This window comes from Cyprinodon variegatus, unplaced genomic scaffold, assembly GCF_000732505.1.
Source record: "Cyprinodon variegatus isolate N-32 unplaced genomic scaffold, C_variegatus-1.0 Scaffold245, whole genome shotgun sequence".
Classification (NCBI taxonomy): domain Eukaryota; kingdom Metazoa; phylum Chordata; class Actinopteri; order Cyprinodontiformes; family Cyprinodontidae; genus Cyprinodon; species Cyprinodon variegatus.
In genome coordinates, this window is record NW_015150698.1 from 423,210 (window position 1) to 440,126 (window position 16,917).

At 37.1% G+C, this 16,917-nt stretch overlaps 1 protein-coding gene across 2 annotated transcripts; it reads right to left on the reverse strand.

Moving 5' to 3' along the window:
* Window positions 1-4,641: 4,641 nt before the first annotated feature.
* On the reverse strand, window positions 4,642-13,438 carry rbmx (RNA binding motif protein, X-linked). 2 transcript variants are annotated; one of them, XR_001481432.1, is made up of 10 exons: window positions 13,165-13,438; window positions 12,937-13,046; window positions 11,926-12,032; window positions 11,694-11,850; window positions 10,371-10,508; window positions 10,177-10,291; window positions 9,017-9,142; window positions 8,850-8,941; window positions 6,562-6,649; window positions 4,642-4,791 (listed from the first exon to the last, which is right to left on the reverse strand). XR_001481432.1 is itself a non-coding variant. In XM_015381974.1 (9 exons), exons 2-9 carry the CDS (start codon window positions 13,043-13,045, stop codon window positions 7,815-7,817), a joined length of 1,158 nt encoding a protein of 385 aa, XP_015237460.1. In that variant the 5' UTR covers window position 13,046; window positions 13,165-13,438; the 3' UTR covers window positions 6,686-7,814. The 2 variants fall into 2 exon arrangements, 1 of the variants encoding a protein (XP_015237460.1); XM_015381974.1 differs by lacking the exons at window positions 4,642-4,791; window positions 6,562-6,649 and adding an exon at window positions 6,686-8,128.
* Between the last annotated feature and the right edge of the window lie 3,479 nt (window positions 13,439-16,917).

Consider the following 16,917-nt stretch of genomic DNA (forward strand, 5'->3'; position numbering starts at 1 on the left):
AAAAAAAGCGAGGCGGTGAGAGGGGGGGTTGGACGACGCAGTTACTACACGCAGAACTGATGATCACCCCTACTGGCAAACACGGTACCTCAACAATACACAGGCTGCTGTGTTAAGCTATGTCCCTGCAAAGAAGCACATGCTGTGTGAGCAGCAAGGCTAAGAAAAAGAGGAAAGTAACTGATATCTTAAATGCATCATTTTTTTATTTTATATTTTTTTTTTGCATAAGGGAAAAGCAGCCTCTGTACCAAAAACTGATGATTTGGGAATAGGGTTTGGAGATTACACTTAATTTATTGCAAAAAGACTCAGATGTTTCCAATTTTGTCACGTTGACACTTTAGTATCTTTCCAGACTGTAGTAGTCCAAACATATGAAATAAGTCTTGTTCTTCTTTGTTAGATTGGCGGATTGCAAACAATTTACAGGTGCATACCGCCCCTACTGTACACAAGTGTGTAACTCTATAGTTCCACTTACCATATTCTATTTTTTATTTTCGTGTTATGTAAAAATAAAAACAGTGCTTTATTAATAACCACATTTTTTCCTCCCTATCTCTTTCTGTCCCTAAAATTCCTTTAATACTCCATTCTTTCTCTTTTTACAAAATTAGTTTCCTCATCCTATTTCAGTTGCATATTTAATGAAATCCATCAAAACATGATCCACATTTTCTTTTATTTCACAACCCTCACATATATCATTTCTCTTCCCTAGTACAAACAGAAATTCATTTAAGTAGGTATGTCCAGTTCTTAATCTAGTATAAATGATCTCTTCCCTTCTGCTTCTTTCTCCATAATTTTTAACAATGACAGATTTTTGAACCCAATATATATGGAAGCAAATCATTACCATATTTCAAATTAAAAAGCATTTTCAGAAATGCTTTTTCATTTTAAGAATGTGGCTGCATTGTTTGACTCATAAATCAAATTAGTCATCAATAATCCTGTTTGCATTTTCATTTTCTTCTTTAAATATTTGAAATATGGTAACGATTTGCTTCCATATATATATAACCTTCTTTTCTCATCTTCATCCTATATTTTTTGCTATAATTCTGTTTCTTTCTTTTTAATTATTGATTTACCTTTCCCAAATGGAATCTGATCTATATTCTGCTTTCCTAAAGCCTTTTTAGCTATCTTATCTGCTATTTCATTTTATGGAGCTGTCTGTTGGAGCAGTGGCTTATCTGTACCTGAGAGAAAGTCCTGGATAAACTGATCAGGAAGGCCAGCTCTGTGACTGGATGCCCTCTGGACTCTGTGCAGGGGGTGGGAAACAAAGCATCCCAAATAAATAAACATCACTTTTGGATAATATCTACCATCCCATGCATGAAGGTGTTACAGAACTGCAGAGCTGTAGCCAGAAAATTTTAATAAGGGTGGCCAGGAAATAACCAATGCACACTGAGGGGTGGCCAAAAGCGGATAGGTGCTAGAAGCTCAGGGTCAATCTACACTCTTCCAAAAGGAAAATGAACAATCACAACATCCATATTTTCTAAATAAAGACAAACTATACTTTCCTACAGCCTTTGCTAACAAATAGACGCATATATTAAAACATCCATGCTGTCCAAATTAAAGGTGTAGTGGACAAAATTCTTTCATTTCTGAGTTCTGGGGCAAACATCTTATTCATTGTCATTACTTACTTACTTTTATTAATAATTATTCTGCATAAAATTAATATTTACATGTACTAATCTCTATATTAAATGGATTACTCACTATAAAAGTAGTTATTTATCTCTGATTTCAGTCAAAATTCCTAGATAACTTAATTTTCTCTCTACCCCATATAAGACAAAATCTAGTTCTGAAAAGGCCATGAATTCTGTATTTATCTTTAACGTTAGTATATTGATGTGCATAATTAACCAGTGTTTTTGTTGTCAGGTAATTGTTTACATATAGGAAATTAAAGTTAGAACATTCCACTTGAGAGTATTACTGCTGCCACCATCTGTATTAGAGGGAAAAAATGGTAGGGGTGGCCACAGATTGGGTAAGGGTGGCCATGGCCACCCCTGCAGAACTGGAGAGCTCCTTCAGTGACAGTGCTGCACCCTAAATGCACCAGGGAGCGTTATCACAGATCTTTCCTCCCAGCAGCTGTAACCACTCTCTTCAACCACCGTTTCCAACAAACTTGTTACATTCATGCTGATTTTGCAGTTTCTACCTTAGTGAAGTAAAATGCTTCTGTCATTTTGCACATCAGATTTTTCTCCAGGTGCACAGTATTTATATTGTTAAAACACTTTACAGTACTTTATTTTCTCTTTAACTCTTCATTGTTATACATTTTTCCAAGGTCCACAGTTGTGTGACCATGTTTTCTATCATCTTTTTGCTGCTGTAAACACCAGAATTTCCTCAGTGGGGCAATAAAGGGGTTTTCTATTCTATTCTAAAAACATGTATCCAGTTACAGTTAAGATCCCACCAGTATGTACCCCATCTGTAAGATGAACTGAAGACCTACCAAAACATGACTGACTTATATAGCAACAGGAGCATTAAAGGCAGTGGCGTTTCTAGACCCAAATAATCAGGGGGACCAGACGAGGGCCAGTGTTGTTTTTAAATGGGGTGGGGGGACCAAAAAAAGAATTGTTTGATATGTTCAGTGGGAACCAGAACTGAAAAGACCACCTTTGGCTCTGGACAGTCCAGATATAACAAACACTAGGGTCACCCCAATTCTGGAAGATCTGAGATTCTCCAATACTTAGATGTGAAGGTGACTTTAACCACCAATCTTTTTAACTATGCAAAGGGCAAACAGTCACTTTCAATGCTCAAAAACTTTTATATTTGAGTGTTTTGTGTAGTTAAAACAAGTTTTTGTTACACATCCTTTTTGAACAAAGTTAGATTAAAACATTTATTTGGGATCGTTATAGGCAACTTCCTTATCAGTCGAAATTTAAATAGGCATCTCAGGATTTTTAAGATCAGCTATCCACCATGTACAGTAGGTGCAACCATTAAACGGTGATCCTTATCTCAGTGCAAGTCAATTTAAAACCTTATCATTGAAATAAAACTGTATATTTAATAAAGATACAAACTAATGACAGCTTCTGTGCAAACGAATATAAGAAATGTATTGAGAACTGTAACCGACTTTGTACGCTTCCGCAGTTTTCTATCAAACACTGATTTGGTCGATGCTAAAATTCAACAATCTAGATCTTTGAATGCAGTTTGACTCCATCAACTCAGAAACTAATGGTTTAGAAACAAATTTTATACATCAAGGGGCAATATGAAATCAAAAAGACTGAAACAAGGAAACCTCTAAATATATGCAATGTAGCATTTCTCAAGGGTCAGGATAAAAAAATATATATATTAAAAAAGGCAGGGAAGTAGCCTTTTAGGACTAGAGCTAGCCACTCCAGGTTTTGCTCTTTTTTTTTTTCTTTACAGTCTAATGACTACACTTTAACTAGAATCTGATTAAGTGTTTGGAATTGTGGGATGGGTCTGGGGAAAAAAAACCTTATAGCAGAAGTTGCTATACAAGTCTTGATTTGAGTTTAATAGAAATGCACAATAATGTAAGTTTGCATCTAAAATAAAATCGTAATTGTAGTTAAATGTTTGTGAACGTTATAGTGAAGTAACAATTCACGCATAACACTAATATTACAGATTTAACCAGGTTACCTTTTTAGACGACATTCAAATACTTTGATCCATGAGAAGTGAAGAGTCTGGTTTTATCTAGAAACTCTAGCAAAACTATTTAACAAACTCAATGGAAGGATTAAAGTTTATTTGATAGTATGTAGGGAAAAAACAAATACTCAAAATTTATTTACCAAGATCGGTTCCAGTTTTTCTATTTTATTATGAGAAATGCAAGAAGTAAATCAAAGCTCTCACTTTATTCTAATACATTTCAATAAGTCTCCAGGGTCCATGTACATGCTGGCTATTTGATTTCAGTTTTGTAATGAGAAATCCAAAATCAGAACAAACCGTTTCCTTAGTTTCAAATAAAAATGTTTCTGAAAAAGCCAGTTTTTTGCTTTTCCCAACCCCAAATTGGGGAAACATAATTCAACCAAAACGAAAATAAAAAAAATCTAGACATCCTTTCCCGATTCCCTCCCTCCCTCATCAATCATGTGTGCCTCCACACCAATGTAGGTGTGGTACAATATAAAACATATTCACACAATCGCATCACTGACATTTCCAATAAACCTCCTTCATAGTTATTTCTTCAAAAGGCATACATGATGGCATCTCCCAGCTAACTCGTGAACAGTATCGGTCTGGGCCAAGAGGTAAAGCATGAGCTTCAAGGCAGTCCATCAGATCTTTATAGCTCTTTACTTCAATAAATTGTATTGGTGTACCGACAATTAAATTGGCAAACTGGCAATAATAACTATAAGTACAATAGTTCTGACAAAAATGAATGGTACATAGTGTCCCTGTGCCGTTGCTACGACTGGGTCAGTACCAAAACAGAAGACTGAGGGCAAGGGACGGAAAGCTGAATCATGAGGGGGTAAAAAAAAAAAAAAAAAGATTTAATTTAGGAATTATAAAACAGCTTGTTAAATAGCTTGTTTTTTTGTTTTGTTTTTTCCTATCATTTTATGTGGAAATCAGACAATGGTTCATTCACCGATCCTGGATTTCTCATTACAAAACCAAATCAGAATGCCCTCCAGTCTGAATCCCGTTTCAACCAACTTTTCCAGTCGCAGAGTTTCAACCAACTCCTGCGGCAGTGGGCTGCAAAGGCACCTAAAAATCAGAGAACAAAGGGAAGAAAAAAAATTAGATCTATAGACACACACACACACACATCTCATTTGCAAAGTTTGTTTTATAAATCAACATTATTCAAATAGTTTATTTAGCCAACACTAATCTAGGATGAAAAGTTTTTCATTTAGGTAAGACTTTAGAATTTCAGTGCTCCAAATAAATCCGTGTATGGCTGTGCAATATGCTGCAAATAGACCATTTTAATACCAGTGTGTATACTACAAAACAAAATGACTAGGGTACAGTTTTTGACTAATATGTTCCATGGATGCTTGCATAAAAAAAATAAAACTTCCCAAAAAATGCTAAAGAGCAGAGTGTAGGAAGCAGATAAAAACAAAATTAAGAATGTGTCACAACGATAACACCAGTGCTGAAGTTTCTAATACTAAGACAAAAGTCTAGATCTAAAAATGAAATGACAGCAAATGCTAAAGCCACAAGCAAAAAGAGCCTGAAACGAGGAAACTAACAAAAACATCCACAGCTAAAACCCTGCAAATATTGGATGAATCTTCTCTCCAAAATACCCTGATGAAATGGCTAAATATCTTCATTCAGTTCTGCAGATGCTTGCCAACAAGCCATTTATCTTTTTCAGGTGTGTTGGAGAACAACCTCAAAAATGCAGGATTCCAGTTCTCCTGGACCTATCAGAGTGCAGTTATTCAGAGTCAACTTACTCGGCTCTCTGAAATGTAGGACTTTTAACTTGAGTCAGCCCAGAAATAAAGGCGAACACGAGAACAAGAAGCAGAAAATACCATCCATCATGGCAATGGAGAGATATAAGCCCAAAGTGTGCTTTTCTTGCACATGCAGTTAAGTTTAAGTTGCTTTGTCAACATTAATTTAACATTGAGGGGAAAAAATATGCGTGTTTGTGCATAGAATGAGTCTAGGTGTAACCCAGGAGTGCATGAAGGATGAAGCAGTAAATCTAGATCCATTACAAAAAAAGTTAAAACATGTAAGGGCCAGCTATTAGCCAGTATGTGCCAATTATATAGCAAAAAGACTTAAATACCTGTTAAATAAAAAAAACATAAAAAGCATACAAAAATAAAACATCCTTTGTTTAGTGAAGGAGCAGTTAATGTAGTTGACATTTACCCTTCAGATTATACTTGGAAACTCAAAAATATTTTTCCTGATGCTCAAAAATCAAAGAATATGTATTAAGATGGATCTACTCACAATGAACATTATGAGCATTTTTCTCTAACATCTACAAGCTCCTTCAACAAAGGACACCATTTCTGAGGCTTTTTTGTCTGGTCTTGACTCAGATGTGCAGACTTTGGGTAGCTTTAAAAAAGCTGCTACCCACATGAGTAACTTGCACGATTATTTCATCTCGAGTTAACGGCCATTTGTTAACCTCAAACTTAATTACTTATCTTATTGCGAAGTCTGACTCCCAGTTTATGAAACAGGGCTGAACTTTGCTATGCTTTCCATATGATTTACCAACCAAACCAAAAGGTAAGCTACACTGAACCAAGCTTTAGAAATGGGTAACATACTGTTTTTGCTCCTACATATTTCACATTTGCACAGATTTACCGACATTTTGAGAAAGAAAGCCATTTATTTCAGGAAATATACTAGAGATACACCCTTGTTGAGAAAAAATAAAATTGGTTATGCCACCCACATGCACCATGTATAAACATTCTACATTAGAATTAATTGGGTCCAAGTGTACATATTTCAAGCTGAAGCTACATAAGGCGCTGGACGTACCTGGGCCAATAAAGATGCCCTGGTAATTCAGACCAACAACTGGGTGTTACTCAAGTACATTTCATCGGCCGTTTCCTGGGCGGTTATCCTGCAATAAAGAAAAAAACAATTAACCTTCGTGTCCTTTTCCTAACTATGTATATATATAAAAATTAAACGATATTGAAAGTTATAATATTGTCCTTAATCCAGCTTCAAGCTTCCTCATGTTGATGCTTTTCCAGTTTGGCTGTTGGGTTGATGGCGTTTTTCCATAGATCTCCAGTTTTGAATGGGCATGCTTGAGGAATTTTGGTTACAGAAAATAATTTATGCCTCCTTGGTTTTTTTTTTTTAAACCAAGATTACTTTTACTAGATGTCACTTGTGTGGAAATATATTACCAATTGTTTGAAATTTCACAACTTGTTGGGCATAAAAGTTTCAAAAGTTCAAATTGTCAAAATCTTGTTGGTCAAAGGAAAGTAATCTTCATGGGTGTTGCTCTTAAAAGATGTGTCTGCTATAATACAATGGCTTATTTCAGTCGACTTCCTCATTGCATTGTCCCCTGATGCAAAAAGTTGTCTGGGCTGAAGATTGTGTAATGCAGGACAATGAGAAACTTATTTACAGGTGAGAAAAAGAGGTTTGCTTTGCTTACCAGCTGATGACTATGTCGAGTTGTGTTTGCTTGTTGTCTTTGGTTTTGTCGTTGCATGCCATCATTTGGCTCTATGGTGATGCATCCATTTCCAAAGGGAACTACATTGGAACATTTTGACAGTAACATTTTCCCCACTTCATTTTCCAACAGTAGTGTCCAGTTGGAAGCACATTTGTTTAAAAATATTTCTTTCCACTCCATCACATAGCACGGACAGACTCACCTATGCATTACAGAGCTTTGCAAAGGAGATGGTGGTGTTGATTTTGTTTCCACATTCATGTCAGAAATCTTGAGGTGAAAAATTGATGAGCAGATTTCTTTACAACTAAGATCTTTATTAGCGTATGAAAGCCATTTTTATAGGGCATTGCAGATTCCAATCACACTTAACTGACAAAAAAAAACACACTATACTGTGACATAGGGAAAGAAACACTATGTATAAAAATTGAAAAATAAAAATACACATACTGGGAAAGTAAAAGTACAAAGCTAAACTTCCTAAGTCACAGATTAGACACATTTTGTCTGTTTGAATAAATCAGATTTCCTCCAAAACATGTATGAAGATCGAAATTTGCATTAATATGACTTCCAAGTCCATTTAGTATCTGCTGCGAGCCATTCCTCTATCAGGTCGACCGGCGCCACGGCCGCCACGAGGCCCTCCACGACTTGAGCCATACGAGTCACGAGGAGGGTAACCTCTATCGCCAGGCGGGGCTGGGCCCCTTTCCTGTCTACCCATTCTCTCTCCGCGGCTGGGAGGATAGGGATCACTCCGACTGCTGGGGTAACTGTCACGACTTCCATAGCCATCCCTGGAGCTGCTGCCATAGTCATCGTAACGACTGCTTCCACCGCTTCCACCATAGGATGGTGGGGGGCCCCGTGAAGGTGGGGCACTGCGAGAGTTACCTGCAGGGTCAATGGTTCAGGTAATGTTTCAGGCAAGGTTCAACTGCAACAAATTACTTGCACTTTTAAGTGCTCACTTTCTGCCAATAGAACTTATCCTGTGACAAATTTCATTGTTAGTTTTTATTCTTCATCAGATTACGATTCTAAAATGAATGTAGATATTTTAGGTGATGAGCAGTTGAAGTTGATAAACTACTAACATCCATCCACTACATTGATTAAGTAGGTAGTGTCAGTCCTTTCTGCATGCCATTTACTCAGGTAGCCATTTTTTTCCCCTTTTCAGAGTTCCAGGTGGAGAAAAGGACGAGGTTTTCTGCCTTGTCTTGGTGGTTTTTGATTTTGATGATGACTCCTTGAGGGAGTGCTTTGCTAGGAAACATTAAACGAGCATTTCCAAGGATTTTGAGGGATCCTTTTCGTTGAATACTCAGACTAATCAACTAGTGCCTCTTTCTGAAATTGCCACAAACTTCTTGATAGTTATGGCAGTAGGACTGTTTACTCAGCTTTTAAGTTTGTTTTTTTCTTTTAGGCTTAGATGCCAATGGTCTGAACGAAATACACATGTGCCAGTTGGAGATTTGTTCAGGGGTGAAAACTCTTCTCTTGGAATGTAGTGAACCTTGGCTCTCTGTTGCAGCCTGCGCCATGAATTATTTTTGCAGCTTTTCCCTGTGTGATTGTAATTCGTTATGCTCATGGAGCTGTATCTTACCATAACCATCATAGGAATCGCGATAGGAGCCACCACTGGGACGGTCGATATAACCCCTCGATTCTCGACCACCTCCATAACCATCTCGGTCACTAAAATAAAGCGTTGATGTTAAATGAGCAAGAATTTTTTTTACCCCCCTTTACAACTTCTGTATCAAAACATACCTGTATCCTCTTGACATTGAGCCATAATCATCTCTGGAGCCAGAACTGGAATACTCTCTGTACGAGTAATCTCTGGGGGGAGGGCCATAGTCCCGGTCCCTTGAACTGTAATCCCGGCTAGAGTACCTAAAAACAATCAAAGACGGATGCAAAAACTACATGATTTAAAAACGCTATTTAAACCTAGCCATTGAGGGTTACAACAAGGAATATTACTAAACCTTATCAATTAAGCTTTACTACATTGCCAGAACAAAAAATAAAGGGAACACTCAATATATTCTAGATTTGAATGAATCGCTCATATATTCTCATTGAATACTTTCTACAGAACAAAGTTGAATGTGCTGACAACAAAAATCCCAAAACAAACCTCAATGGAAATCAAAATTATTAACGACTCCTGGATTAGGAGTCACACAGATAATTAAAGAGGATCCAACTTTGATGTAATGTCTTTCAAACAGGTCAAAATGAGGCCCAGTATTGATTATGACCTCCCTACAACGCCTGGGCATGCTCCAGATAACGTGGTGGGTGGTCTCATGGGGGATCTCCTCCCAGACTGAACTCCTGGACAGTATATGGTGTAACGTAATGTTTGAGGATGGAACGTGATACAACGCCCCAGATGTGTTCAATCGTATTCATGTGTTTGAGTGGGTGTTGTTCATGTGTTGCAGGACCTGCAGGCCACATGAGATCTAGCATTGTCCTGCATTAGTAGGAAACCAGGGCCAACCGGCAGCAGGTTGCTCAGGCTCCAGATTGTGCTCCTGGAGGTCATATTGCAGGACCATGGCAGTGCTCCTCGTTTTCCTCCTTTCACAAAGATGGAGGTAGTAGCCCTTCTGCTGGGTTGTTGCCCTCCTCAACACCTTCTGGTGTACTGGCCAGTCTCCTGGCAGTGCTTCCAGCCTCTACACAGTATACTGCCAGACACAGCAAGTCTTCATGCCACAGCTCACATTGATGTGCCATCCTGGATGAGCTACTTTACCTGAGCCCCTTGTGTCTGTTGTAGAGTCAATCTCATGCTACCATGAGTGAAAGCACCACCAGCATTGCTATTGGCAATCAGTGTTGCTTCCCCAGTGGACAGTTTTATTTCACAGAACTTTGATTTAATTACAATGAACTCGGGTTTCAATATTTCCTACCCGTCTTTGGGGTTGTAATGGTCATCTCTTGGTGATGGATAATCATCCCTCCTGGACATCATTGAATCTCTGCGAGGTGGAGGGCCATAGGGATCCCTGTCTCTGGACATAGGAGCTGAAATGACAAATATTGATATTATAGATAAGCTAATAAACCCCTTAAGATTCCAAGAAAGACCATTTTGAATACTCACGCCTGCTCATGGGACCAGACGGGGCAGACCTCTTGGGTGGTGGACCTCCGTTTCGAATGGCAGGACCTCTTTTCATTGGCGGACCTCTGGATGACATCCGACTATAGTAGCCATCTCCATCTTCTGAATCATAGTAGTCTTTAAAGATATAAAAAAAAAAAATCTTCATTAACCTTCAGTTTCAATCAAGGTCTTTTTCCTTGAAAGCTTTACTATTAAATTAAGGCCTTAATTGACTCTAAAATGTATTAAATATGTTTATAGTGGCATTTATAATTATTTAATAAAAATGTTTATAAAAACAATTTCGTTAGATATATTATATCGCGATTCATTTGCGTGGAACTGATCATAAAGCCGTATGTTCGGAAAGAAAGCTGGAGGCGGAGAAAAAGGTAGAGAATATATATACACGTATATGCATGTGTGTGTGTGTGTGTGTGTTTACATACATACAGGAGTCATGGAACTGTGCTTAAAGCTCCTTCATATTTCATGTACAATAATAACTTGTGTACATGGTTCTTGTTGATAGCATTAAAATCATTTCTAATAGCATTAAATTAGAGTCACTCATTCCTGTCTGAACCCTGTGAACGCTTAATTTAATATGGCATATTAAAAAAAATCCCACCATCATCCAGCATATGTTCAGTTTAGGCCCAAATATATATTTTTTTGTTGTAGATTTTTGTAACTGGGATAACTAGGAGAATTCAAAACTGCTACTACTCCCAAACTCAGCATCTCTTCATCCATTCCTGCAATAAGAAGTTTATTTTGAATGGATTTGATTAAACTTTTAGTCCCTCAGTATAAAATAATATTTTGATGGAGATGAGAAATGTGCTTCCTGGTTGGTGAATAACCAATAGTTTGCATCCAATCATTTAAATAAACGGTGTTAGTTTTTTTGGAATATATAAGAAGTATGCTATAATTTCTAGTTACCGTTCTGTTGCTACTATATTTTAATTTGACGAACCGGAATTTCTCGATGTTCTTTTTCCTATTTGGTGCGATTGCAATTGCGGATCTTAACCTGGCCAGAGCGGAGCAAAAAAATAGCCCGGCTCCGTATTTTGTCGGTGACGGACGGAGACGCGCGGAGGAGTAGCGGTGGATGTGGAACAGCTCTCATTGATTTACATGAAAAAAAAAGTGCTCCGCACGACGTACGTCAGCGGGGTGGAGCGCTGACAGAGTATGTGGAGCCTGGGGGTTAGGATCCTTGTTCTGGTTTTATTTGGGATCATCTTATTTTTTCTCTTGTTTTCAACAAAAACACTGCTACTCAGAGCAAATCATTCTGTGCCATCTTACCTCTAGATGGGGGACCCCTCATGCCTCCTCTTGATCCTCGGGGACCTCTTGGAGGACCCCGGCTTCGAGAATGCATGGATGGAGGCCCTCGTCTCCCTGAGCTCTCAAACTGAGGCTTTGTTGCTTGCTCCACTTTAATAGGTTTGCCATCCAATGACTGAATAAAAAAAGAAAATTATTTAAAACCACACCTTTAAAATGTAATAAAATCTTCAAGAGGAGAAAAACAAACCTTTCCATTCATCTCACGAGCAGCATCCTTTGCATCGGCTGGATTTTCAAAGGTCACAAATGCAAATCCTCTCGATTTGTTTGTCTCACGGTCCTTCATTAGAAGAACTGAAATATGGAAACAAAATGTTAGACCAGAATTGGAAATGTTTGGGTTTTTTTTTTTTTATTAAAGACAATTTTAATGTAAAACAAGTGTGAAAGACCAAAAAAATTAGAAAAGCATTTGACCCTGCAACCATTTGTGTATAATTGTTGCAGCAAGGATTTATTAAAATAAAAAATAAATAAAAAAAACCTTGTTTTGGTTGGTTTAGTATGAGGTGGTCTTTTTTTATTCTTTCAATTTCCAAATAGCTGGTTTATATTTTAAAGTATCATTTAAAATAAAAACATACGTTTAAAAAAAAAAAAATCTTGAAAATATATCTGGCAGATGCAGCGCCAAAGCCCCTCACTAAATATCAAAATAAAAGGTAACTTAATTTGAAAAAAATAAAATAAAAATTGTGATCTTTTGTCTGGATAAATGCGCCATTGTCAATTTTAACATCAAAATATCATGAAAATCATCACCATTAATCTGAAGAGTTTTGCCTTCAACATTGCAAAAATGTTTTGCAATTACATTAATCAAATGTCTGAGTTTGGGGGGGGATGAGGAAATTTAATGATTCGCTTTTAACCAATATAAAATGGGGCATAAAAGGGGATTTCAGTCTTTAAAATAGAATATGTACTAAAACGTTAACCTTTCAAGGTTCTGAAAAAAACATTTATACACGTGGCTTTTCAAAAAAATAAAAATATAAAAACATTCCCCTTGAAAGAGAAAATGAAACTCGTTGAGTTTTAATACAGGAAAATACCTCAACCAAAGGGTAAGATGCGACTAATAATGGAACACTATAAACATAACAGCGCGGTTAATTACATTTTGATCATAATTACAGCAACCTAAAAGCACCAGGGTGTTAAAATAGAATGATCCACGTGGAGAGCTCAGTCCCACCTTCGACAATCCTCCCATATTTGCTGAAGTACTGCTCCAAGGCCTTCTCGGTGGTCTCCGTGTTCAGTCCACCGATAAACAGCTTCCCGGGTCGGTCAGCTTCCGCCATTCTGCAAAACAATGAAAACACCACCACAAGCGTTTAACACACGGGAAATTCGTTTTTATTCCCATTCCCAGTTAGCATAAAGGTTCCTTTCAATAACGGATTAATAATATGGCGAATACCTTTTTGCTGGTTTCGAGCAGTTGAACGCGCAAAATGGCGATAAACGCGCCACCGATATCGGCGAGACACGACCGGCCGGAAAAATGGCAGTGTTTCGATTTGAAGGTATAAAATGGGCAGCTTACAACGCGTTTAAAACGACACGGTGTTAGTCTCTTACAAGCATGCAGCCTAACAACGTACTACAACACGAAACTGCAGAATATATCCGGCGTTGAAAGGTTACAATAATGGTGAACAACGGTTGCTCTTCTTCTTCGACTCACGTTCTTCCGGTTGAAATACAAGTTCCTGCCCCCTAGCGGTGCTCCACAGTAATGCATTCCTCACCACTGATCTTTGTGTCAAGTGATTTACAATTACATTGATTTAATTCATAGATTGTGTTATCCTTTAGCAAAATATTGCTGTTTATTTCTCTTATTTCTCTAACAATATTTAAATTTTATTTATTTGTGTTAAAGCTATGTGTATGCACCTTGAAGCTCTATCTCTCCGGTTATTTTTCCTGAAAAGAGATCACTTGGGAAAAACTCTTTAAATAAAACTTCGTAACTTATATGTATTAAGTAACCAGGAGACATGACAACAGATTCTAATATAAATTGTAATCTTACTCAGATCAGAGAAATTCCTTAGAGTTTACATGAGTTGCATTATCATCATATCATTACATCATACATGCTATCAGATCAGTAGGCCTCTATGGCTTGTGCCTTATCAAAATATTACACTCCGTCCTTAGTTGAAGGACACCACTCTTGCTCCATTTCCAAATATTTTGCCACGTACAGATTTAAGATTATAACTGTATATCCTGACAGAGGAACTGTCTTAATTAGATAAAATATTGTGGGAAGCATCAGTTTTGACACGCAACAGGCAGCTAACATTAAGGTGTAACACATCATTAATGATAATTATACTAACAGTTCCCCCTGAAAAGGTGACCTTTAAAAATGTCACTTTAAACAACCACATTAATGTCTGCTCATTAACAGGATATTAATCATAGAAGAAACTTTAAGCGCTGTTTCTTTCATCATAGAATCATGGAATAAACAATCAACAGTCCCCCTGATGATGTAGCATTAATCAAAATTCAATCAAAAGTAATCACAATCAAAACTTCACAGGCCAAATGTTATCACTCAAGACACCTTTTTCAGCATTTAACTGCAATTTGGGTTTCATCCAATGAAAGGAAGGCTGTGTTAGTTTCCTATAAACACACTACTTTAATTTACCTTAGATTAGGTAACCTAACCCTGTAACTCTAATAAGGTCAAATTCATCTCTCACTCCCACCTGGGGGCCTCCTACAGTAAGTGTGACCGCTCAGCATGGATAAATCATCCATCCAAATTTACCAATCATTCAGTCACAGTAGAGGACGTCCCATTTTGAATCTGACCATTATCACATTACCAACTAATTAAAGAACCTTTAAGCCAATCAGGTTCTGAATCGTTCTATGCCACAACAAAAGTGGCATAAAACCTGATCATGGTGGGTCTGGAGCAAAATGTCTCCATGCTTTTCATTTTTTTGTTTGTTTGTTTTTTAATAGAATCATGATTTTACAATCCGATTAAATTTGAGCACTAATCTTGGCAAAGTAGCTCAGGCTGTCAGAATGAATTGATAACCTATGTAAACACCAACTTTGAGCTTGATTTGATCTGAACTTTGACTGGCCATTCAGACAGAATAGAATAGAATAGAATCATTCCTTTTCCTACAGTTGGGGAAATTAGCAGCAAAGTTGGAAATGTAAGCACACAAAAAACATTAAAATAGAATATTGCAAGAATAAGGTCAAATAGAAAAGGTATTAAAATACCACACCATTAAGAATAACCAGCAATTATAGACTTACACTTATGAAGATTAGCATCCAGCATTATAATGCTACCACCACCAGTTTTGCTGAAGGGGCAAACATGTTCAAGGTGTTTTTAGTGTCATACCAGGTTTTTGCAGGTTTTGTCTCTTTTACCAGAAAAAACATTTTTAACATGTTTTTGTTCCTCTCTACATTTATTCTGATCACTTAAAATAGATTTTTTTTTACATTTTCTTTTCTTTTTCTAAATCCCTTTCTTCCTACAATTCTCAATAGAGGTTGAGGTCTGTTTTGTGCACTGCAAATGTTTTTTGTTTTTGCTTTTGTCAACAGATATTCCTGTCAGAGATGTGAATCTCTGCAGCCCAACCAAATTTACAGCAGAGCTCTTTGATGCATATGAACACAATACATTTTCCCTAGACTTAAAGTTTTGTCATACATTTGGCTTGAAAAAATGGTGTCTTTAGTTCTTGTCTTGGCACTTGAATGCCTCTAATGTCTAAATATCAACTAAGGGTTTTGATAGGTTGTTTTGAGTTCCTTTTTTTCTTTCCCATCCATGTTTTTAAGTTTGTTTTAAAGATTTTCACAAGAACTACTTAATTATTCATTGTTGTCTGGATGAACTATAATTCAAGAATTAGGCTATACTGTATGCTGACTCAGAAACAAAGATTACTTTTTGTAGTTTGTCAAACTAATTATTTTAGGTGTCACTAAGATGATATTAACATTGTGGTATCAGGGTACAACCAGAGCGAAGAGAAAACCACATGTTCCAAATTCAGCAAAATAGTTCCATCTCTTACTTTCAGGCTGCTAATGACAATTAAAGCACTTAAACCACCTAAATTGTGGATTTTATTCAAATGCATACAATATGTTATAAATACTTTGTCCAATCAAAAAGTGAAAACCTTTAGGTGGTTCTCAGAACCTGCCTCAGGAAATTCATTCTGGCTCAGCCTGACCCGAAAGTAATAGAGACAAAAGGTAGTTACCACCTGTATAGGTCAATGCACTCCTTTTGTTGTCATTTTTGTGACAGTCTCTCTCAGCAGTTTCTGTCTCATTCTCTCCTTAGTTTTGGTAAAAACACAAATTTTATTATCTTTTAGAATAAGTAGCTGGCTGTGCGTTGCTGCCAAGGAGCTGTTGGACAACAGGAAGTAAAGTGAGAGACACCCACTCTATTAGAAAGACTGCAAATAGCATCAAATATATGTTCAGTTTTTGAAATGAATCCATCTTGCCACCAGTTATGGAGGCAAACTGGATATACAGTAAGATCCTTTTAATTATTTTAGATGATCTACAATCTGTGGTGTTAATTTAAAGATAGAAATAAGAACATGTCAAGAAAACGCCACCAGGTAATTTAAATAATGCTATGACAGCATTTCTGTTTTCTTTTTCCCGTTATGACAGTTGGTAAGGACTATCTATTTATTTGGCAGAAAAGACTTAAACAGTTCTTAATACTATACGATATATTTTTTAAATGATGTCTGATATTGATGTCGAATCTATAAAATTGCCAAAGCTATAAAAAATGACGAGGACTTTGAGTTGGATGACTTTTATATCCTGTGGGACTTCCAGATACAGATGGACTGAATGGTAATGGGAAATTAAATTGGACATTGGTGTGGTGGACAAAAAGCTGAGGAAATATTGTGATTGACATAGCAATACCAAGTTACTGTAACATCAGGAACACAACATGAAAAACGATAGGGGCTCAGAGAAGAGCTGGAGGAAAACTGGAAGGTCAAGGCATCAGTGGTACCCGTGGTCATTGGGGCCCTCGAGGCAGCGACCCCCAAACTGGAGGAGTGGTTACAGCAGATCCCTGGAAATACATCAGACATCTCGGTCCAGAAAGTTTTAGGAACAGCAAAAT

What these genes read in the sequence shown, in the direction of transcription:
- rbmx (XM_015381974.1), bottom strand. Translation starts at nt 13,045, where the DNA reads ATGGCGGAAGCTGACCGACCCGGGAAGCTGTTTATCGGTGGACTGAAC. An exon ending in ATATGGGAGGATTGTCGAAG is followed by an intron (nt 12,033 to 12,936) that starts GTGGGACTGAGC and finishes TCCATATTTCAG; the next exon opens with TTCTTCTAATGAAGGACCGT. An exon ending in CTCGTGAGATGAATGGAAAG is followed by an intron (nt 11,851 to 11,925) that starts GTTTGTTTTTCT and finishes TTTTTTATTCAG; the next exon opens with TCATTGGATGGCAAACCTAT.